This window comes from Antechinus flavipes, chromosome 4, assembly GCF_016432865.1.
Source record: "Antechinus flavipes isolate AdamAnt ecotype Samford, QLD, Australia chromosome 4, AdamAnt_v2, whole genome shotgun sequence".
Lineage (NCBI taxonomy): Eukaryota > Metazoa > Chordata > Mammalia > Dasyuromorphia > Dasyuridae > Antechinus > Antechinus flavipes.
This window is the reverse complement of record NC_067401.1, coordinates 388,358,761-388,381,794: the sequence shown is the minus strand read 5'-3', so window position 1 is coordinate 388,381,794 and position 23,034 is coordinate 388,358,761. Positions and strand designations below refer to the sequence as shown.

Here is a 23,034-nt window from a genome sequence, read left to right as displayed (position 1 = left end):
CATGTCACGGTACACTGGATAAGGGAAAAAACTGGAGCAGAGAATCCAGGAATCCTATCCCTGCTTGTTATTAATTATATCCTGGAAAAGGATAACATTCTTATGGAGAGAGGGATAGGATTCACATCAAGAGCCAAGCATTATAAACCAAAAGCGCCAAATGCGTCCGTACTTGAATTTCTTCAGAATACCCAAATTCTAGACACTGATCAATGGAAACCTGGGTGCAGAAAAAGAGATCAGTAGAGGGTCGGAAGATAGAATACAGGAAAGTTATTTGTCTTGCTTGACTTTCTCTATTTGTCCGTGGAAGTGAGTGGCTTGGACTGCAAAGCCCTAGATAATAGGAACTGTGCCTGTATAATTCTAAATACAATGCCCAACATGATGCCATGTGCAGTGAAGTCTGATTTCATAATCTTGCTTGAAGGAGATCAAGAATTCATAGAACAGATGAAGGGGACAGTAGAAGGCAAAGAAAGAAAAGCAGCCATTTAGGAATTATCAGGTACAGGGACCACATGGAAACCCAGGAGGTGTCAGGGAGGATCAGACTCCAAGCCAAGTCAGAGGATGTCAGCGGGTTTAAGGCCCTTAGGGAGCATTAGCACCCACTTCAAATATACTCAGTTCTGGCATGCTACATTTTATTTCACATGGCTTGGGAAAAGACGAATATCTGTGGCAGAAGAGAAGTCCCCAAGGAGGCAGGCCTGAGTTATTCTCAGCGTTTGGACCAAAGGCTCCCCAACATTTAATAGTTATAAACAGTAGCAGGCATGGCACAGTGGAAAATGCTCTTGATTAGAGACAAAGGATCTGATTTCAAATTCTAGCCCTTGTTACTTATTATTTCTTAACTTCCATTTTCTCGTACTTAAGAAAATTGAACTGAATGAATTATAAGGGTCTATCCAACATGGAATCCACTGCATCCATGTAGTAGAGGGGTGATCCATGAACTTGGGCAGAAAAAAATATTTCTTCATTTTCATTCATATCCAACTAAAAGTATTTTACTTCAATAATTTGAAAATATTTTTCTGAGAAGAAGTCTAAGAACTGATTATCCCAGTAGGCCAAGGAGGCCCATTACACACAAAAAACTCAAGAATCTCTGATTTAGCCCTATTTCCCAGCCCCTGTAAAATCTCTCCCTCCAGGCTTATTCATCTTACTCTTATCTTAACCATCTCCAGGGATGGAAACTTACCACTTCATCAGACAACCTGTCCCACTGTCCCATCATGAGGAAGCTGCTTCTCCTGTTGATTTGATCTGTTTCCCTGTAATTCCTAATAACTAAATCTCTCTTCTGGACCAAGAGACAAATCAAAGTATTTCTTCTATATAACGAATTTTTGTACATTTAAAGACAGACATTCCTGAAGTGCTGGATTTGGAACAAGAGGGCCTGGACTCAATTCTAGTCCTATTAACTTGTGTGACTTTGGAAGGGTCACCTACATGATCTCTGGGTCCCAGGCTCTTTATCTCTAAAAGGAAGGAGGGTTAATTAAGTTATTTCTAGGGTCTCTTCCAACCCTAAATCTTTGATCTTATGATCATCACCCTAAAAGTCAGAAAGGTACCTCTTCTTAGGAGTGAAAAGAGGGGGGCTGCCCTTGGCAAAGAGCCTGACCCCTTCCCTCTGGCTTTGTATCCGAGGTGGCTAGAGACAAAACAAAGACCATGCCTGAGAGCCATGCATTCCAGGGAAATAGCAGCATCAGGCTATATAATCACCATGCAGCATCTCTCAATTACACCCCCAGCCAGGACTGCAATTACCACATTACCCCTAATCACCATGTGTTTATTAGCTACGCCCCTCCCCTATCAGGGCTGCTATTACTGCACATTAATAACCAGGTAGGGAGCTGAAGTTTCCTCCCTTGAACATCAGACCACCCAACTGTCAGCGCCACCCCCTTCCCAAAACATAGACCCCCTCCCAATAGGGAAATGTTCATCCTCTCTGCTCCACCCTCAGTCAAAATCAGATCAACAGGATGCTAGGGGTAGGAGGGGAGGGTAGAACTGAGGAAGTCTGGATGGCCTAGGAATACTCTGACCACACCCTTTAAGATCAGTCTCATTTCAGCCCCAACTCGCAATTCTATTCCCTCTTCGGCCATGAGCATATTTGCTACATTTTCTCATTTTTTAAAGGAGGGGGTCTGAAATTTTGTTTTTAAAAAGTTTTAAATTTCAATTAAATCTAATTGGTTTCATTTGTAATCATACATTGTAAATGCTGTGGATTGCACTTAAAACATTATTTTGCAAAGAGATCTATAGACTTCATCAGATAGATATACACACAAAATTAAGAACCATGATTTAGGTCAGTGATGTCATGCTTGAATAGAAATGGGGATCAATAATCAGTACAGATGGCTCCCTGCAGGCTGCACATTGACTTAATTTTGAAATGTAATGTTATCTATGTTTTATTGTATTTTTCCCCCCTAAATATTTCCCAGTTCCATTATAATTTGAATCTGGTTTCGGGTGAACTCAGGAGGGCTGCAAATTGCTTGTTTGACCCTCAGATTAAGGCCATTGGTTGATCAAATGAGATAATAATTGTAAAGGGTTCGATAGTAAATATTACATAAATATTGTTATTGTTGTTGTTACATAAAATCACGGCATCCTCAGACTGACAGGATCCCTCTAGAAATCTGCTCTGCTTCTTCTCTGGGTTTCAGTTTCCTTTTCTGTCATGTGATAGGAAAAGTAGCTAGGGCACAGGGGACATGCCAATTTGGCTGAATTGGACAGTAAGTACATAGAGGGATCCAATGGAAAGACAGATTGGAATCAGGTTATAGGGACTTTGAAAGCAAAGCAGAGCTCCTTTGTACAGGTGGGGGTCTACAGGTGTGGAACGCTGTATGTGACAAAGGTTTTATTAGTTTATCAGGGCATCTAGAAGGCACAGAGCACTGGGTCTAGAATCATGAAGACTCATCTTCCTGAATTCAAATTTGACCTCAGACATTTAACAGCTGTGTGTTCCTGGGCAAGTCACTTAACCCTGTTTGCCTCAGTTTCCTCATCTTGAGTTGGAGAAGAAAATGGCAATCCACGTCAGTATCTTGGCCAAGAAAATCCCAAATGGGCTCATAAAGAATTGCCCATGACTGAAACAAGTGAATTAACAACAATGTAGACTGATATTTTATGATACCCTCCCTTTTTACTCTAGCCAGAAGTGATTCTTCCTTCTCCTTGCTGTCCTGTGGGACTAAATATGAATCACTCCTTTGAACCTGGTACACATTTCTTTGCACTATGGTTACATATGCACTCAATTCAGCCCTCCTTAATAATTTGTACAAAGAGAATCAGCTAGCAAAAATATTCAGAGTTGGGGCAGTTAGATGGTACAGTGGATAGAACAGCAGCCCTGAAGTCGGAGGATCTGTGTTCAAATCTGGTCTCAGACACTTAAGACTTCCTGCTCTGTGACCCTGGGCAAGTCACTTAACCCCAATTGTTTGAGCCAAAAAAAAAAAAAAAATAGAGTGCCCAGGAGACAGGAATTCAAATTGTTTCAGGTCCTGTTGATGACTGACTGTGGGTGGTCACTTAATCTTTTCAAGTTTCAATTTCTGCAACAGCAAAGTGGGGTATTATAACTTCCATTACCTCCATTTTGAACAATGTACTTTGTAAGTCTTAAAATTTTATAGAAATGTATGCTATTATAGAAACATAACTTATTAGTTTTGAATAGAAGCTCCTACTTAGATTATGGGACCACAGAGCAAGAACTGAAAGAAATCTGCTATTCATCTACTCCAACCACCTTATTTTATATTTATTCTCCTTCCCACCTCCTCTACTCCACATCCCTATTGAAAAAGAAAAACAAAATCCCATAACAAATATGTATAGTTGAGCAAAGCAAATCCCCAAATTGGCCAGGTCCAAAAATATGTCTCATTCTGCACTCTGAGTCTGTTACCTTTCTTATGAAGATGTGAGTAGCATGTTACATCAATGGTCCTTTGGAATAGTGGTCACCCTCACTTTACATATGAAAAATATTAAATGATACCCACACAGAACCTAGCAAGTTCCTAGTCAAGGAACAGACCTGTGTCTTGTATTCTCTGTATTCCTCATAGAATCTATCTGTCAGTGTCCAGCAAAGAATGGCTACCTAATAGGTCTTTATTAAATGAATGAATGAATAAATGAATGAATCTGCTACCTCCTTAATTCCTCTTCTCCCAAACCTTTTGCAGGAATTTTTTTCCTTTTGAATTCCTAATAAACTGGACTCCTAGATTCTATTTTTCTGAATACACTGCAGTGTTTTTTGGCCAATTCACTTTCTTTCTTGCTTGACAGGGGACAAATGAAAAACACAGGAAATCTCTTAAACGAAGCAAAAAGATCTGTGTACTGCAATGTCTTGGTGTAAGGCATTAGTCAATATTCAAGGAGTTTCTTGGGACATTAAAGTGAAGAAGCCTATTGGACTGATTCCCAAGTCCGTGGTTCTAACGTGTATGTATACAAATGTTACTAGATATCTGGATTGTACACATGAGTAGGAAACAGTATAATGGAAAGAACCAGGGGTCGAGTTCATATTCTGACTTTGCCACTTACTTGTGTGACAATCTCTCTACGTCTCAGTTTTTTCATCTGTAATATTGGGAGAAAGGATTATATAGCACTTTAAAGTCTTATGTTACTTCATGTGATCCTCAGACCGATCCTGGGAGATAGGTGATATCATTATCTTCAGTCACAGATGAAGAAACTGAGGTAAACAGGGTTAAGGGACTTGCCTAGGGTCACACAACTGTTAAGTGTCTGAGATAGGGTTTGAACTCAGATCTTTCTGATGCTAAGTCCACTGCAACACCAATTGTTTCTGGGTCCCTTCAAGTTCTAAATCTATAATCCTGTAAGTAAAGTAGGTAGAAGGAATAACAGATGGGAAAATGTCACCTATCACCCACTTAGGACAAGTGCAATAGAAGTACTCAATTTAACTGGAAAAAATAACATTATTGTGATTTTGTTGCTATCCAGTTGTTTTAGCCATGACCAATTTTTTGTGACCCCATTTGATGTTTTCTTGGCAAAGATACTAGAATGATCTCCCATTTCCTTCTCCAAATTATCCATTATAACTCTAGCATTTATGTAAGGGTTTAAGTTTGCAACGTGCTTCATAGATGATCTCATTTGATCCTTAAGACCTCTTAGGATGGCCCATGGCCCAAGGATAGATTCCTCCTCCCTCCCTCACCATCTCCTCTCCCACCATCGTTACCTCATTCTCCTCCTCATTGTGAAGTGGCTGAGTGTAAGCGTCTGGCTTTCTGATCAAAGGATCTACCAGCATGAGGAAGGCCATGTACAGGAGCAGGGCACCCACCACAGACAGATAAATGACGATGATGACCTGAGAAGAAGGGATACAGCTCAGTGAGGGATGGAGGGAGTCAGAGGCATGGGGAAACCAAAGAGCCAAATCCTGCCCTCAAGGAACTTCCAGTCTAGTGAAGGAGATCATATCCCTCCTTTCCCCCCTCCACAAAACAGAAAAATCTCAGACTTGAAAACATAAATAAGTGCAAAATAATGTGTAAACCATGGTCTGAAGGAGTGTGGAAAAAACAATAGTTCCTGAAGCTTTTCTAGCAGAAGCTGGAACAAGCATTTATTAAGTGCTTACTAAGTGCTGGGTGTTTTACAAATATTATCTCATCCAGTCCTCATGACAACCCTGTGAGGTAGACGCTGTTATTATTCCCTTTTTACAGTGGATGTCAATGAGACAATGAGCAAATGACCTAACCAGAGTCACATGGCTAGTCAGTGTTGGAGGCTGGATTAGTCCAATGCCAGACACAATACTCTATCACTTACCTAGTTACCTAGACACTGACTCGTAGAAGTGAGTCACAGGAAGTGTAGACTGAGGGCTTTACAAAAGCTACAGGAGAGCATTCATTTAATGCCCCTGAGGGACAGAAGAGGGGAGCTGTATATTGGGTTTGTCCAAAGATTTTTCTAGTTGGAGGAAAGACTGCAAAGTAGGATGGACTAAACAATTAGGCCATTTTTGGGAAAAGGGGGACATGGAGGTCTAGAAGCAGAAAGTGTGATTCATTCTAATCTAATAATAACGATGATGATAACGACAGTGATAATAACTGGCACTTGTAGAGTGTTTTGAAATTTACTTTTTCGTATGTTAAATCATTTGATTCTTCCAACAGTCCTGGGAAATGGGTGTAATATTCATAAATATTACAGATAAGGAAAATGTGGCTAAGAGAAATTAAATGACTGACTTAATACAGTTAGTGACAGCTCAATGTCTGAGGCAGGTTTGAACTCAGGGTTTCCAGATTCCAAGGCCTTTACTAATTCTATTGTATTACTTAACTGCCTACTACCCTGAATATAAACATCCACTGTAAATATATAAGCAAATTGATATTTGGAGTATTATTCTTGTTGAACACTGCATTTTGTATATTGTATTATTCTACTGTTTGTTGGACAGATTAGATAAGGGGAAAATCATACTCTGGGATTCTACCCTCAGAAGTAGCTGTAGCCATAGGAGCAAGAATAACTGTTCCCAACATCCTTCTATGAAGAAGGGGGATTGTTTCAATGGAGAATCAGGACTAATGGTTGATGGGTTTGACCCAAAAGAAGCCCAACTCTAATCTTATGGGAGACAGGCAAAAGCCAAGAGTTTCTACTGCTGGCCCTAACCCTAATTAACTAGGAGAAAGAGTAAAGGCCTTCTCACCTAGAAATTGGGGTGGGTGTAAGCTGAGCACTCCTGGGTGCTATCCCTAGCTCTCTATTCTTCAAAAGCATTTAGCATTTGGGTTCTCCTGGGGGCTGGGGAGCTGGATATTCCTATCCCTTATGCAAGGGATTTCCTAGGTTAGTCACTTGTTACCAGTGTAATATTAGGCAAATCATTTTGTCTCTGTGGGACTCAGTCCCCTCATCTATACAACAATAGGGTTGTTCAGGGGTCCTCAACCTACTGCCTCAGATGCAGCAGCTGAGGACAATTATCCCCCTCACCCAGGGCTGCGAAGTTTCTTTATTTAAAGGCCCACAAAACAAAGTTTTTGTTTTTACTATGGTCCAGCCCTCCAACAGTCTGAGGGACAGTGAACTGGCCCCCTATTTTAAAAGTTTGAGGACCCCTGTAATCTAGGTCATCACTATGGTTTCTTCTAACTCTAAATCAATGATCTTATCATCTTTGCCTCTCAACACCATCCTTAGTAGGGGGCAAAGACAGAAGGGGATCAGGTCTATAGCAGGCTTGGGGCCGGGGGAAGGTCACCTAGGAAAAATCACTGGAGGGAAATCCATGGAATTAGGAAGTCTTGGGGCTGGGAAGTCCCTTCTCCCTCAAACAGGGTGAGGTGACATCTGGCACAGAGGGTATGGGCTCAGGCATCTGGTCCCTAGAGGGTGGGGCCCCACTGGAGGGAGTTCAGAGAAGGAGAGGGAACCTGCTTAAGGGAGGGGCTTACTCAGGAGGGAAGATGAAAGGAATTAAAGTCTGCACAAGTTGACAGGGTGATGACTAAGGGATATGTGTGTGTGTGTATGTTGAGGGGGGGGGTAAAGAATAGACATCTTTTTTTTAAAGATGTGAAAACAAGAAATTAACACAGGAAAAAAGGTGCTCTTTGGGTCAGGATAAAGACAACAACAGGTAAGGTCCCATTATTTAGCCTGAAAGAAGATAATGGACACCTAATTATTTATAAATCTACAGGGAATGCTGCTCTTCACTGTATAAAGTTATAGAATTCCAGTTGAAAAGGTCTTCAGATATCATGTAATTCAACCTATTCCTGATCAAGGATCCCTCCAACAATACAGCTCAAAGACAGTCCTTTACTAAAGACTTTTATAGACAGGAAACTCATTACTTCTTTGGGTAACACATTTTTCTTTTGGATAGCTCTAAGAGTTGGCTAAGTTTTTCTTTAAATTTGACTGAAATCTATCCCTCTGCAAATTCTGCCCCAAGAATCCTAGTCATTCCTTCAATAGTCCTCTCTTGGAAATGGTAGAAGGAAGGGCTTATGTTAGACAGCAATGAGAACTTTCTGCTGAGAACAGTTACTGGACTCGAAGAGGCAGATTATCTCTTTCCCTGGAGGTCTTTTATTTTAGAAAAAGGAGAGTAGTTTAGAGAGACAGAGACTACTTCAGGGCTAGGAAGACTTTGAGTTCAAGTCTCACTTCTGACATCCACTGGCTACGTGTCTTGGGGGAAGAAATTTGACCAAGTCTCAAGCAACTCCCACAGACTTAATAAGGAAATCACAGATTTGGTCCAAACTTTAAAAAAAAAGGTTAAATTAGGTGCAATCTTGCCTAGAGAAGTGAATAGTAACAGGTTTATTAGAGATGCCTCTTTTCTATTAAATGATTTTCTTTTCTTTTCTATTAAACAATTTATATCCTCTGTCTCCTTAATTTGTGGACAGCTAAGTGGTACAATTCTGGGACTGGAGTCAGAAAGATCTGAGTTTTCTGAATTCAAATTTGACCTCAGATGCTTTGTAACTATGTATACCTGGGCAAGTCACTTAATCCAGTTTGTCTCAGTTTCTTCATCTGTAAAATGAGCTGGAGAAGGAGATGGCAAACTCTTTCATTCATTCATTTAACTCTTCCCCCCAACTTGGAGGATGGGAAATATGAGGGTTAGAGCAAACAGAGAAGGGAAGGAGTATGAAGGATATCCCAGTTCCTCGATTCCATCCCTGATCTATGAGGTCCTTGTAGGTTCCATTCCCTTTTAGAAAGGAAATATCTAAAGATAGAAGTTGCTTGCTCCCCCATTATAAAAACATAATGTTTTTATAAGCTGCTTGAGAGCTGGGATGATTTCGTTTTGACTTTGGCCTTGCCAGTGATTAAAATTATGCCTGAAACATAGTAAGTACTTAATAAATGCTTGCTGATCACAAGGGAAATAAGGAAATACGTTTTGCATGACTTCACATGTATAATGGATATCAGTTACATTGCTTAATGTAATGAGTGGGGGAAGGGTTAGAGAGAGGGAGAGGATTGGGAATTTGAACTAAAAATAAATGCTTGCTGATTGATTGATTGGAACTGGATAGAGCAAGGGACAGAATCCTAACCAGTTGTCCTAGGGCCCCTGACACTGTTGGGAAGAGCCAAAGTGAATAAGCTGGCTAGGAAGACCAGAGAAGGCTAGGAGTTACCCTGTGTGAGGGGGGGGGCAGCTGGCAGACCTTGGATTTTGGAGAGTTAGAGAAGGGAGGGAGAGAGGGATGGGAGAAGAAATGAGCCTGGTGGGGAGGCAGGGATTGGGTAAGGGTACCTTGATAGTGGTCGTGCTTCTTTCCTCATATTTACACTCACACAGCAGGCAGTAAGCCTCCACATCATGGCCTGGTACAGGCATTGGTTCAACCACATGTAAACAATTGCTGCAAGAGAAAGAGAAAGAAAAACAAATTAGGGGAAGGTAGACACTAGCTGTGTGATCCTGGGGAAGGCATCTGACTCTGTTTGCCTCAGTTTCCTCATCTGTAAAACGAGCCAGAGAAGAAAATGGCAAAACACGGCAAATGACTCATGTTTTGTGCCAAGAAAACCCCAGATGGAGTCACAGGGAGTTAGACACAATTGAAATGACTGAGCAACAAAGAGACAAGGGGGGAAATGGGGAGGCCTAAGGAGATCGGAAAAGGCATGAACTGGGAAGGGAGAAAGGAAAGGCAACAAAGTGGGAGAGATTAGAGTTGATCTGGCTGGCCCCAGTCCATGGAGCCCGGAGCTATAGAGGAAAATTTGGAAAGAGGAAAATATAGTCTTAATATCATGAAAAAATGGAATGGGATGATTCGGAAGGCAGTGAGTTCCCTTTCCTTGGAGATATTCAAGCAGAGGCTGGATGATCAGGATAATCACTCACCAGTTATAGTGAAAATTCATTCAGTTAATAATACTGATAGCATTTATATAGCATCTACTGTGTACAATGCATTATGCTAGCATTTTACAAATATCTCATTTGGTCCTCATCACTACCCTGGGAGATAGGTGCTCTTGTCTCCCTTTTATACTTGAGGAAACTGAAGCAAAGATTAAGGAACTTGTTCAGAATTGCCTACCTGGTAAAGGAGGCAGGATTTGAACTCAAGACTTCTAGGCTCCAAGCCCAGTGTGACATAATGAAAAACAGGCAGATGGTATATGAGTGGGATAAAAAAATACTGTGGAGCTATAAGAGAAAATTGGGAAGACTTGTATAAAGTGATGCCGAATGAGATAAGCAGAACCAGGACAACAAATTATACAATAACAATACTATTGTAAAGACAATTTTGAAGGACTTAGGAACTCTGATCAAGACAATGACCAGCTGTGACTTCAAAGGAGTCTTGATAAAACATGCTCAGGAGTGCAGAATGTGAATTTTTTGTTTTGTTTTTGGATGTAGCTAATATGGAAATTTGTTTTGCTCAACTACATGTGTTTTTATGGAAGAAATATTTCCGTGTTTGTCACTGGATTCTGCTTTTCTTTATTTCTCAAAGTAGCAAGGGGTAGGCTGAAGAAAAGGCAGATTTTCATTCTCAAAATTTTTTTTAAATTAAAAACCCAGAAAATGAGGGAGATAGTCCTGGAGGAAAAGAAGGTGGAAAGGGATATGTGTAAGTAATGGAGTAACAGCCAGGACTGGGAAGAGAGCTTCAAGTGCCCAGAAGACCTTCACTGACCACATACCACATTAGAACATAAACAATTCTAATTTTAAAAAAATTTTGAGCTTCAATTTTTCTCTCTTCCTATCTTTCTTTCTCCTCTTTAAAATAATAAGCAATTTGATATAGGTTACATATGTATAATCATGTAAAACATTTCCAAATTAGTCATATTATTGAAAGAAACATACCAAAAGGAAAAAAAAATAAGTGAATATAGTATACTTTGATCTGCATTCAGAGTACATCAAGACATAAGCAATTCCACAAACATATATTAATTGAGGCAGCATGGTGTAGAGGAAGTTATGCTGGACTTGTTGCCAGAAAACACAGAGTTGCCTGTGTTCAAATTCTGACTTTGCTATTTACTATACTTACATGATCTTGGCTTAGTTTTATAACCCCCTGCCTTGGCTAATTTCTAATATGTAAAATTAGGGAGATGGACTATATGGAGGTATCAAACTTAAATAAAAATTGGAGACACTAACCAGGGATCCTCAAACTTTTTAAATAGGGGGCCAGTTCAGTGTCCCTCAGACTGTTGGAGGGCTGGACTATTGTAAAAACAAAAACTTTGTTTTGTGGGCCTTTAAATAAACTTCATGGCCCTGGGTGACGGGGATAATCATCCTCAGCTGCTGCATCTGGTCCGGTAGTTTGAGGACCCCTGTGACTATACATAAAAATCCCCGCTGGTGGTTTATTGATTTAGACAACCACACATTAACATTACATAAATTCTATATGTTTTTATTTATTTTGTTAATCATTTCCCAATTTGGGCTGTTAGGTGGCCCTATGGTACATAAAGCACTAAACCTGGAGTTAGAAAGATTCAACTTCAAGAGTTCAAATCTGGCCTCAGGTACTTACTGACTTTGTAACTCCAAGCAAATAACTTAACCCTGTTTACCTCAGTTTCCTCATCTGTAAAATGAGCTAGAGAGGGAAATGGCAAGATACTCCAGTATCTCCCCAAGAAAATTCTAAATGAGGTCATGAAGAATCAGACAGGACTGAAAAATAATTCAACGAAATTTCCCAATTACATTTAATTTGGTTGTTTCCTGGGAGTGTTGTGGCCAGGTAATACCATGTGTGCACCTCTGGATTAGCAATGTCTAAGATCCTTTTGATCATTGAAACTAGAATACCTGATAGCTTACAGAGTGATCACAGTGTTAGGAAGTAGGGGAGATAAAAAGGTTAGATAAAACCCAGATTCAATCCTCGGTGGTTAGGCAAACTGAGGAAAATTCACGTTTACATGGAATGTTAAGGTTTATAATTATTTTTCTCACAGCCCTTCTGTAGTATGATTAACCCTATTTCACAGTGGAGGACTCTGAGATTATGACAAGCCAAAAGACTTGCTGAGGATGAGGATGCAAATTAAGATTTTTGACTGCAGGTCCAGAGAACAGATTCACCAACCCTTGGAATGGGCCTATGCTAGGAACAAGCATATCTCATGTTCTCAATGTTGGTTTCAGAGGCTTTCAAAGTCTTCTCAAAATCCTAGATTCCTCGAATGCTCCAGCATGGGCCTGTCATTAATGAATGTTTCTAACTCTTTTCTGAGGATATCTCCCCTTCTCTGGGTGAAATGACTTCTATGAACTTCACTGATGCTCAGATAATACTTTTTTAGTTCCCACTTGGCTTCTTTCAAGTTTTAAGGGGCTGCCACATAGGTTTCATTCTAGTAGCTGGTAAACAAGTGATTGTTAAGTTTATACGTTGCCCCAAGGAAGACTCCTTAGAAAAACTCATTTGCTCAAAGTGGCCTAGCTGTACCAGATCTAAAACTATATTATAAAGCAACAGTTACCAAAACCATCTGGTATTGGCTAAGAAATAGCCTAGTTGATCGGTGGAACAAGTTAGGTTGACAGGACAAAATAGTCAATAACTATAGCAATCTAGTGTTGGACATACCCAAAGACTCCAGCTTTTGGGATAAAATTCACTATTTGACAAAAATTGTTGGGAAAATTGAAAATTAGTATAGCAGAAATTAGGCATTGATCCATACTTAACACCATACACCAAAATAAGATCAAAATGGGTTCATGATCTAGTCATAAAGAATAAGATTATAAATAAATTAGAAGAACATAGGATAGTTTACCTCTCAGACCTGTGAAGGAGGAATTTGTGACCAAAGAAGAACTAGAGATTATTGATCACACAATAGAAAATTTTGATTATATATATATAAAGTTAAAAAGCTTTTGTACAAATAAAACTAATGCAGACAAGATTAGAAGAGAAGCAACAAACTGGGAAACTTTACAGTTAAAAGTTCTGATAAAGGCCTCATTTCCAAAATATATAGAGAATTGACTCATTTATAAGAAATCAAGCCATTCTCCAATTGATAAATGGCCAAAAGATATGAATAGACAATTTTCTGATGAAACTGAAACTATTTCTACCCATATGAAAAGGTGTTCCAAATCATTATTAATCAGAGAAATACAAATTAAGACAACTCTGAGATACCACTACATACCTCTCAAATTGGATAAAATGACAGGAAAAGATAATGACAAATGTTGGAGATGTAGGGAAACTGGGACACTGATGCATTGTTGGTAGAATTGTGAATGGATCCAGCCATTCTGGAGAGCAATTTGGAATTATGCTCAAAAAGTTATCATACTGTGAATACCCTTTGATCTAGCAGTGTTTCTATTGGGCTTATATCCCAAAGAGATCTTAGAGAAGAGAAAGAGACCTGTAAGTGCCAAAATGTTTGTGGCAGCCCTTTTTGTGATGTCTAGAAATTGGAAACTTGAGTAGATGCCCATCAATACCCAATGACTGGTAAATTGTAGTATATGAATATTATGGAATATTATTGTTCTGTAAGAAATGACCAGCAGGATGAATACAGAGGCTTGGAGAGACTTATATGAACTGATACTAAGTGAAATGAACAGAAAAAGGAGATCATTATACACTTCAACAATAATACTGTATGAGGATCAATTCTGATGGAAGTGGCTATCTTCAGCAATGAGAGGATCCAAATCAGTTCCAACTGATCAGTAATGAACAGAACCAGCTACACCCAGTGAAAGAACACTGGGAAATGAGTGTGAATCACAATATAGCAGTTTCATTCTTTCTGTTATTGTTTGCTTACATTTTTGTTTTTCTTTCCAGGTTATTTTTATCTGCTTTCTAAATCCGATTTTTCTTGTATAGCAAGACAACTGTATAAATATGTATACATATATTCTATTTAACATATACTTAAATATATTTAACATGTATGGGACTACCTGCCATCTAAGGGAGGAGGTGTGGAGGGTAGGAGAGGAAAAGTTAGAACAGAAGTTTTCTCAAGGATCAGTGTTGAAAAATTACCTATGCATATGTTTTGTCAATAAAAAGCTAGAATTAAAAAAAAAAGAAAAACTCATTGGCCTTTTCTGCAAAGACTGCATAGAGCTAGAGCACCTGAGCCTGGAGTCAGGAAGATCTGAATTCAAATACACATAGCCACTTTCTGGCTCTAGGTAAATCGCTTTACCCTGCTTGCCTCAGTTTCCTTATCTGTGAAATAATATGGAGAATAAAAAGACCAACCACTCCAGTATCTCTGCCAAGGAAAACCCATGGTCATGAAGAGTCAGATGTGGTTGAATTGACTGAACAGCTACCATGAAGTCCCAGTTCGTTTCCCTGGGGCTGTGCCTTCTCCTTTTCCTTGTTCCTGGTCTTGGAAAAGTCAGAGGGGACTCTAGAGGCATCCCTTGATCAATAGACTATCAACAAGAATTGGGAGAATGGTACAGTGGAAAGATGGAAGTCCTAGACCAAAAGTTCATCAGAGATTTTGTTACTTGGGAGAATGGGGAAGATGGAATTGCTAGGGAGCCATATTTTGGCTTCCTTGTCTTTTGTCTTTATCTATCTCCTTGAGTCCTTCCGAGAAGGATCAATGATACCAGAATACTCTTTGTGGAGCATCTCAAGTTAGAGAAATACAGTAGATGATCCATATCTTCAGATGCAGTGTGTAGTGACTAGAATGAGAGCTATGTAGTCAAGAACACTTGGTTTCTAATTTAACTTCTGTTACTTATTAAGTTTGTGAATATAGGCAAGTTGTTCCTTTGCCTCAGTTTCCTCATCTACAAAATGAAGGGATTGGACCAGGTAGTAGATAGAGCATCAGATGAACTTGGAGTTAGGAAGGTCTGGATTCAAACTGTTCTTCAAATACTTACTAGCTATACAGCTCTGGATAATTCACTGAACTTCAGTAAAAGGAGTAGAGTGAACCCTTCCATATCTTGGTCTATGAGGTCACTGTAGACCGTTATGATCATTAGATTTTAGAACTGGAAAGGATTGTAGAGATTTATTCAGTCCAACATTCCCTTCTTGAAGGAATAAATATAACATCTGTATGAGTAAGTCAGGAAAACAATAAAGATGAGACTTCAGCCCTTTAAAAGATTACAAATTTTATCAACACAAACTGCAAGATCTTTCTTGGAAGTTTGTGAGACCACAAAAAAAGTGGTCCTGGCAGTTCACCATGTGATCTCTCTTCAAACATAGCAGGGCCACAATATATATTGGTGGCCACAAGTCTGCTCAAAACTTTGGCAGCCTGAGTGGACTTGGCAAAGCTGTGTCCCACCTGCAACATCTCTAAGAAAGCAGGGTTCCTCTCCATGGAACAGTGAGATCAGAAGCTTCTTGGGGATAGTTTAAAGGTATAAAATTGGTGGCATTAGAATTTGTAAAATGTATATGACAATACATATACTATACATTTTATAGGAATGTCATGAGGTGAATGTTCTGTAAATCTGAACATCCTATATAAATATGAGCTATTTAGCCTAATATCCTTTTCAGTCTGGGTCTGTGATGCTATGAATTTCTTGAAAGTTGCAGTTATCACAATGGAAAACTAGAGAAAACATCATCCCCATTTCTGGTTTTTGTTGTTTACTTTTTGGAGACATATTGGGGTCAAGACAAGTAAAAAGGGCAAAGCTTCTTAAACCATATCCCACATAAATGAATGTAAGGGGTTGCAAAATTATGATTTATTATCAATAAATGTTTGGTTTGTATATTTATTTTAGATTCCTATGTACCAGGGTTGAAAAAAAATTCTCGGACAAAAGGGGATGGCAAGTGGAAAACATTTAAGAAGCCCTGCCATAGAGGGCGGCATGAAAAAGCTGGGTTCAAATTGTGTTACTAGCTGTGGGACCGTAGGCAAGTCATTTAATCTCAGTTACCTAGAACAAAGAAGATCGACCTGATAAACTCTAACGTCTCATTCAGCTTAAAAATGCATGATTCTGTGGTTGGATCTTGTGTTGGCTCGAGGAAGGGACAGGAATGAATGTCTTTATGGTGTTTTTCACTTCAGCACCCACTTGTCAAGGGCCTTCTTTGTGCAAAACATTCTGAAGAGTTGGAGAAAATGTAGAAATTAAACACAGTGTGATCTGGGACTGCAGGAAACTTCTAGAGGCAGCCTGCTGACTTCAAAGCCTGCTTCTTATAGTTATGGGATGTGAGATTCTGGGCAAGTTACTCAGACCCTCTCAACTTGCTTTAAAGGTCAAAGCCCCTGCGGACATAGGGAGGCTGTGACCTCAAATCTTGTAATAGGATAACCCATGATCCAGGTCATGAGTGAGACCCAGACAAGCAAGGGTTACGATCAGTAAAATGAGAAGGCTGGATTTTCTGATCTCTGAGGTTCCTTCCTGCTCCCTCCCGGTCTCATGAGCCTCCAACCCTTTGATGGTTGCAATTACTACCAATGAACACATGAGGACAGAACATCTCCATTGCAGGTTGTTGGTTTTTTTTTTTTAAACTGAGACATCTCATTCGTTCTGTAATATAATTAGGTTTGTAATTAGAATTCAAGGAGAGCCGCAAGCCTCTGAGCCGCTCTATTGTTCTCCCCAAAATGCTGACTTGCACATCCCAGCAGGCAAGGGTGGGTGCTCTGACTGGCAGAGGAGAGGCAGGGAGGGATGAAGGGAAGGAGGAAACTAAACTTGCTCCCTCGAACTGGAGCACTCAGGCCATCTGGTCAGGGTTTCCCTGTCCTGGGCCTCAGCTTGAGGACCAAGGGAGGCAGTGACCTCAAATCTTATAATAGGATCAGCCACAATCCAAGTTGGGAGTGAGACTCAGACAATTAAGGGCTGCAATCAGTGATAAGCACGGGAGCACTTTGGACCTCAGGATGCTGCACAAGGCCTTAGAGACCACCAAGGCTAACACTCTTTACAGATGAGGAAGCCCAGAGAGAGCTTCAGCCACTTACCCAAGCTCTGATAATCTGAGAACTGAGCCTTCTTTCCATTGTACTGAGCACTTTCCTCATGGAATAACCTTATGGTTAAATGGTTAGTTTTGTTATTTCCATTTAAGATGAGAAAACTGAGGCTAAGAATTGTTCCTTTGACTTTCTGAAGATGCTAAGTTAAAGTGACTTTACAGAGGTAGCTGCTCAGACTAGAATTAAGGTTTTCCCAGAGCCAGATGGATGACCGACATTCTCCACTATACTGCGAGGCTCCTTTTAAGTATCATACTTCAAAAAAGCATCCTTTTCTAGATCCTTGGACTTACTAGGAAGATTCCCAATTCTGACCACTGAGGGGAAGAGAAGGAAGAAAAACATTCTTGCGTGGGGCCCCAGAAGGAGACACAAGTCTTGGTTCATGCAACGCTGGGGAGACAGGGAGGGAGGGCTGCTAACATCTGCTCCAGCACTCAGGCAAGGAAGGGATGGTGGTTTGGGACAGTTCTGGTGTGTGACCAAAGTCAAGCCAGATACTTCATCCAATCATTCATGGCTGCTGGTAAAAAGTACAGCCGCCACAGCTAGCTGGGGACCTCCTCCCCGACATTAAGTCTTAAGGCTTTGATGGACTCTGCTAGGAATGGGCAGGAACTGTGATGGGGTGGAAAGGTGGAGGAGACCCGGATTCTAGTCCTGGGACTGTTGTTAAACCTGTCAGGTAGCCTTGGGAAAGGTGTGACCTCTCTGAGGCTTTGTGACACTATTCCAGGAGGAAGTACAGCCTAGAAAGACTATGAGCGGGGCTTGGAGGCAGGCAGACTTATGTGATTAGCCGAAAATCCGTTTCCTCAGATGTAAAATGAAGAATAAAAATGACTATAATTCCCACCTGCATAGTAGTGAAGATCAAAGGATATAGTGTGGGTAAAATATCTTGCAAACCTTAAAGTGCTTTGTAAATGACAGTTACTATTGCCCCTAGAGATATAGGATACAAAACTGAAAGGAGTATTAATGATCATCAAGGCCTACATGCTTACAGAAAAGGTAACCGAGGCCCAAAAAGTTCGTAAAATAACAGAGGAAGGATGTGAATTCAGGACTTTGGACTTCTGGTGTTTTTTCTACTACAAAACCAGTTTTGCCAGCTTGTGGACTTATAAGAATCAAAAGGAATAATGGAAATGAAAATGTTTTGAAAAAAACACCAGGAATTATCTATTTTCTTCCCTTTTCCCTCCCTCTATCTCAGAGAGTATCTTTCCCAGTCTCAGTATATATGTAGCATCAAAAACTTAAATTTAATAACCTGCCCTTGACCAAATAGCCACAAGGTGGCACTATAGGCAACAGTCCTGAGCTCAGAACTTGCTGACTAGCCTTGGGCTAGCCACTTACCTCTGTCTCCCTCAGTTTCCTTATCTGTAAAAATGAGGTGGAAAAAGAAATGGCAAACTACCCCAGTATCTTTGCCAAGAAAACCCAAAATAGGGTCATGGAGAATTGGACACAAATGAAATGACTCAAAAATAATGAAACTGCTAAACCCCTTCATTTGGAAGACGTGGGTTCCCATTTCCAACTGGCAGAGTGACTCTCTATATCGTACTTCCTCAGTCTCTCCAGGAAATAGCCATGTTTCCCAAAGGATCTATGAAAAAACCAGGTTCTAAATCATCCACAATCAGTCTTTAACCCCATATGTGGCAGATGTATACATGACAGAATCTAGGAATTACAAAAGACTTCAGGGACCATCCAGTCCCATTCACAGCTAAACAGCAATATCCTCTAAGCATCCCTGGCAAGTGGTCTTTGAGCCTCCATCTGAAAACCTGCGGTTCTGGCCCACTCCTGAGGAAGGCCCCATGAGGAATAGTGGCTGAACGGGACAGTGCCTTACCAGTCTTTCTGTGACACATTCTGGTTGTAAATGTGTCCACTGATGTTACGGTAAGGTGGGCAGATACATTTGCATCGGATGTCTTCAGAGCTCTGGAAGAGAACAGAAAACAAAGGTTATATTGGGAGACAGGGCACCAAGTCCTAGCAAAGCTTCCGGTCTTGTGACTCCCTTAGCAACCCACCGATTGATCAATTAACAAGCTTTGGAGTTAAGTGCTTCCTGCATCTTAGTAACTGAGCTAATTGCTTTATAATTATCTCATCTGAACTCTATAACTACCTTGGCAAGTAGGTGCGATTATCTCCATTTTACAGTTGAGGAAACTGAGGCAGATAGCAGTAAATAACTTGCTGTCCCACAAAGTGTAAGGTTAGATCTGAACTCAGCTCTTTCTTACTCTACCTTATCCATACCATCTAGCTGCCTAACAAGCAGCTTTTAAAGTGTTTACTATGTGCTAGACACTGGAGAAATAAAGGCAAAAAACCCAAGCTCTTATTAAAGCTCTCGCTCTACATTGATACAGAGTGACACCTCTCTTTAATAATCATCAAATTTGATTTTCCATGTTCATCTTTCCTGGATCTAGACTCAGCTAGCAAATGGAAGGCTGCAAAATCACTGGACCCTCACTGTCCTGTACTGGATAAAAGCTACAGGCCTTGAGCACTGGAATAGATCAAGATCGTTAGAACCTAATCTTGAGTCTGCCACTATGTAGTTGTGTCACTGAGCAAATAACTCTTTAACTTATTTGGGCCTCAGCTTCCATATTTGTAAAAGAAGAAACTAGATAATTTCTAAAGTTCCTTTTAATTCTAAAATTAGTGATTCTAGGGTTCTAAATAAGACAGTCAGGTGATGCAATGGACAGAGCAAAGGTCTTGCCTCAGGAAAATTTGAATTCAAATTTAACCTTAGATATTTATCAGCTGTGTGATCCTGGATGAGTCACTTAATCCTGGTTTGCCTCAGTTCCTTCATCTATATGACCTGGAGGAGGACATGGCAAATCATACCAGAATCTTTGTCTTGAAAAATTAGTTACAGCTGAAACTCCTGAACAATAAATGGTACAAAGTGAGTCTGGGGAAAGCTGCCTAGGTCTGTGAATTTGGGAGTGAAAATATCATGACCTCACAAGGAGGCAAACAAAGCGACTGAAAAGATGCTTGTCTTTGATCCAACTTGAAATAACAACACCTGACTTTGACACAACACTTTAAAGTTTACAAGCACTTGAAAAGTATTATTTCATCCAAGCGTCAGAGGACTCTGGGGGGATAAGTACTACAAATCTCCATCTCCCTAATTTTGCTGATGAAGAAAGTGAGATAGGTTAAATAATACATATCAGTCAGAAACAGCATTCAAATCCATATCTTTCTGATTTCAAGTATATACTCTAATCACTCAACAAACATTTATTAAGTATCTACTTTGTGCCATGAATTGTGCTAGGTGCTGGGGATGATAAAAATACAATAAATTTCAGAATATTTGAGATGCTACTGGGGGTTTCCTTTGGCAGAGACACTGGGGTGTTTTCCCATTCCCTTCTTCAGTTTATTTTACAGATGTGAAACTGAAGCAAATGGGGTTAAGTGACTTGCCTGGAGACTAATAGCTAGTAAATGTCTTGACTTTAAACTTGAACTCTATTTTCCTGACTCCAGGCCAGACATTCTATCCACTGACCCATGTAGCTGCCCCAAATGAAACAATACCTATTTGCAAGAATTTACATTGTAATGGAAATAACAACCAGGACAGATGTAACTATGTACAGAATATAAAGGAATAAACAACAAATAAATACAAAGTTAAATATACATAAATATAAATATAATATAAATAAATATAAATATTTCTTTCTCCTTTCTGAGAAGGAAATTTTGTAGTAAGGGGATCAGAAAAAGGCTTTTAACACCAAAGGGATTCATTCTATTAGTATGCTGCTTCTGTAATAGCTTCAGTAGCGCAGGGACTATATTTCATTGAATTTTTACAGCTTCTCCAGGCCCCAGCATATTACTCAGTAGACAGTATACCCTTGATAAACATCTGTTGAACTGATGAGCAACACAGAGATGTTCATATATTCACGAGTTGTAGCTCAACTTTCCTTCCCTCAACCCACACAAAAGAATCAGAGAATTAATATGTTAAAGTTTATAAAGCACTCTCCTCACAACAATTCTGTGAATGGAGAGAACAATTTTCCCTATTTCCCAATCGGAGGAAACAGACCATGAAAAACAGAAGCCAGTAGGAACCAGCCTGAAATTCAAGTTTCCTGACTCCAAGATGTTAAGGTGTGAGAAGTGGGGGTTGAGAGATCCCCTGACAGCAATGGGGTCCCCCTTGGCCAGTAGCAGGCTTTGTGAAAGAATTTGCAAACCCCAATGAATATAGGGGAGAGGTTTATGGCAAGAATGGGTTTATTATGCTAAGACGACAACTTTCTTAGCAGGCAAAATCCTATTTGCATTTTTGCAAAGGTCTGGACACACAAAGTTGGTTCTTCTTGGCTGGAAGCTGGGGATCTTTTAATAGAGGGCGGTCACCATGCCCCAGGCCAGGATCTCTATTTGAATCGGTGAAGGAGATAACTTATCTGGGAGTTTCTCCTATAAACAGGAGGGTATGAACCCCCTCCCAGGGGGTTTGAGATTTCCAACTCAGGACCACCCTTCCCACCCCCCACCCCCAAGATCCCAGTCCGTGTCAAAGAGTGCTGGACCCCAGGACTTGGCATAGATCTTGGATCCCCAAAGTACAGTGGGATTTCGGCTGATTTCAGGGAGGTGCTGCGTGGGTTAGACTGTGGCCATAACTATGTAAACCAGTGGACCCAAACGTTACACTCTCCTCGGCCCATCTTCCTCACCTTGCCTGCCTGCGCTGGGGAGATGGTCACACACCAGGCCAACGCCACCAGAGGTAAAAGCTTCATGCTTATCAAGACTCGCTGGGTCAGCATGACCAAATCGCCTGCAAAAGAGAAAAGGAGTTGGGGAAGGGGGAGGGGAGCGAAACCAACATTCAAATTTTCCTCTAAGTCCCCAAAGCCCAAGTTATTGCAGCCCGTTCAGCTTGACTAGGAAGCAGGACATCTGGCTTCTTTTTCTACCTGCTTCTCTTAGGTAAGAGACCTCCTTCTGGGTCTCAGATCCCCCGATAGTCAAAACCTGAGAGAATCATTCCGGAGGGCTCTGAGGTCAGGGGGCCCTGTTGGGTGCTCTGAGTTCCCGGGACAGGGCTGTATGCAGAAAGATCCGGACTGATATTCCGCCCCCGGACCCTTAAGTGTCTCGTGGGCTGTCCGGCCCCCACCCCGACTCCGTGCGCTCTCAGCTCGGGCGCCTGCATCCCAGTGCATCCCTCTCCGCATCCCAGTCCCCACTCCCCATCCCAAGCTGCTCCAGCCTCTCCTCCCCTGCGCAGGCCCAGAGCCCTGGTTTCCCTCTCCGGCCCCGTCTGGGGTCAAGGCCTGAAGTCCAGAGCCCACCACGCCTGGCAGAGAGGGACCGAAGTCGCCTGCACCCCACCCCCTGCGCCCCGGGGCCCCGAGCCCCCGCGCCCCTCCCCAAGTAGTCCTGCAGCGAACCTCCGAACCTCTCAACATCAGCACCGGGCCCCGTACGGCCCCGCCCCGCTCCGGCTTCTATTGGCTCTCAGAGGTGTCCCTCTCCTCAACTCAGGCTATCTCCTAGGCAACCAGGACCCGCCTTCTTCGGGGAGGGAGGGGATTGTGGGGTGCCGTCAGGGATCGGAGGGCATTTCCTCACCTCAATTGGGCAAGAAAAGGGAGCGTCGCTGAATGAAGGGCAGAAAACTAGAAGTCCGGAATTGGAAACGTCTATAAAACGTACATAGATTTCGAACTGAGAAGGTGCCTTGCGTCACGTTGTCCTCCTGAACCACGAGTCTGCTGTACAACCCCTCAGGTCAAGTGGTCAGCCTGCTTTAGTGGAAAGAATACTGGATTTCTGGTCTCGTCTATCTTTGTGATCTTAGTCAAGCCCCAACCTTTGTAGGAT

General features: G+C 41.1%; 1 protein-coding gene across 3 annotated transcripts in view; it reads right to left on the bottom strand.

The window, feature by feature from the left end:
• Positions 1-22,650, bottom strand: part of TMEM9 (transmembrane protein 9) — a 36,519-nt gene extending 13,869 nt beyond the window's left edge. Inside the window, exons 1-5 of one of the 3 annotated variants that reach the window (XM_051998672.1) lie at positions 22,610-22,650; positions 21,882-21,985; positions 18,989-19,080; positions 9,386-9,494; positions 5,303-5,434 (exon numbers count right to left, since the gene is read on the bottom strand). In XM_051998672.1, the coding sequence (XP_051854632.1) occupies positions 5,303-5,434; positions 9,386-9,494; positions 18,989-19,080; positions 21,882-21,985; positions 22,610-22,619 (447 nt within the window). In that variant the 5' untranslated portion in view covers positions 22,620-22,650. Of the gene's footprint in view, positions 1-5,302; positions 5,435-9,385; positions 9,495-18,988; positions 19,081-21,881; positions 21,986-22,124; positions 22,508-22,601 lie in introns of those variants that run through there. The other 2 variants (XM_051998673.1, XM_051998674.1) reach the window with 2 other exon arrangements.
• Between the last annotated feature and the right edge of the window lie 384 nt (positions 22,651-23,034).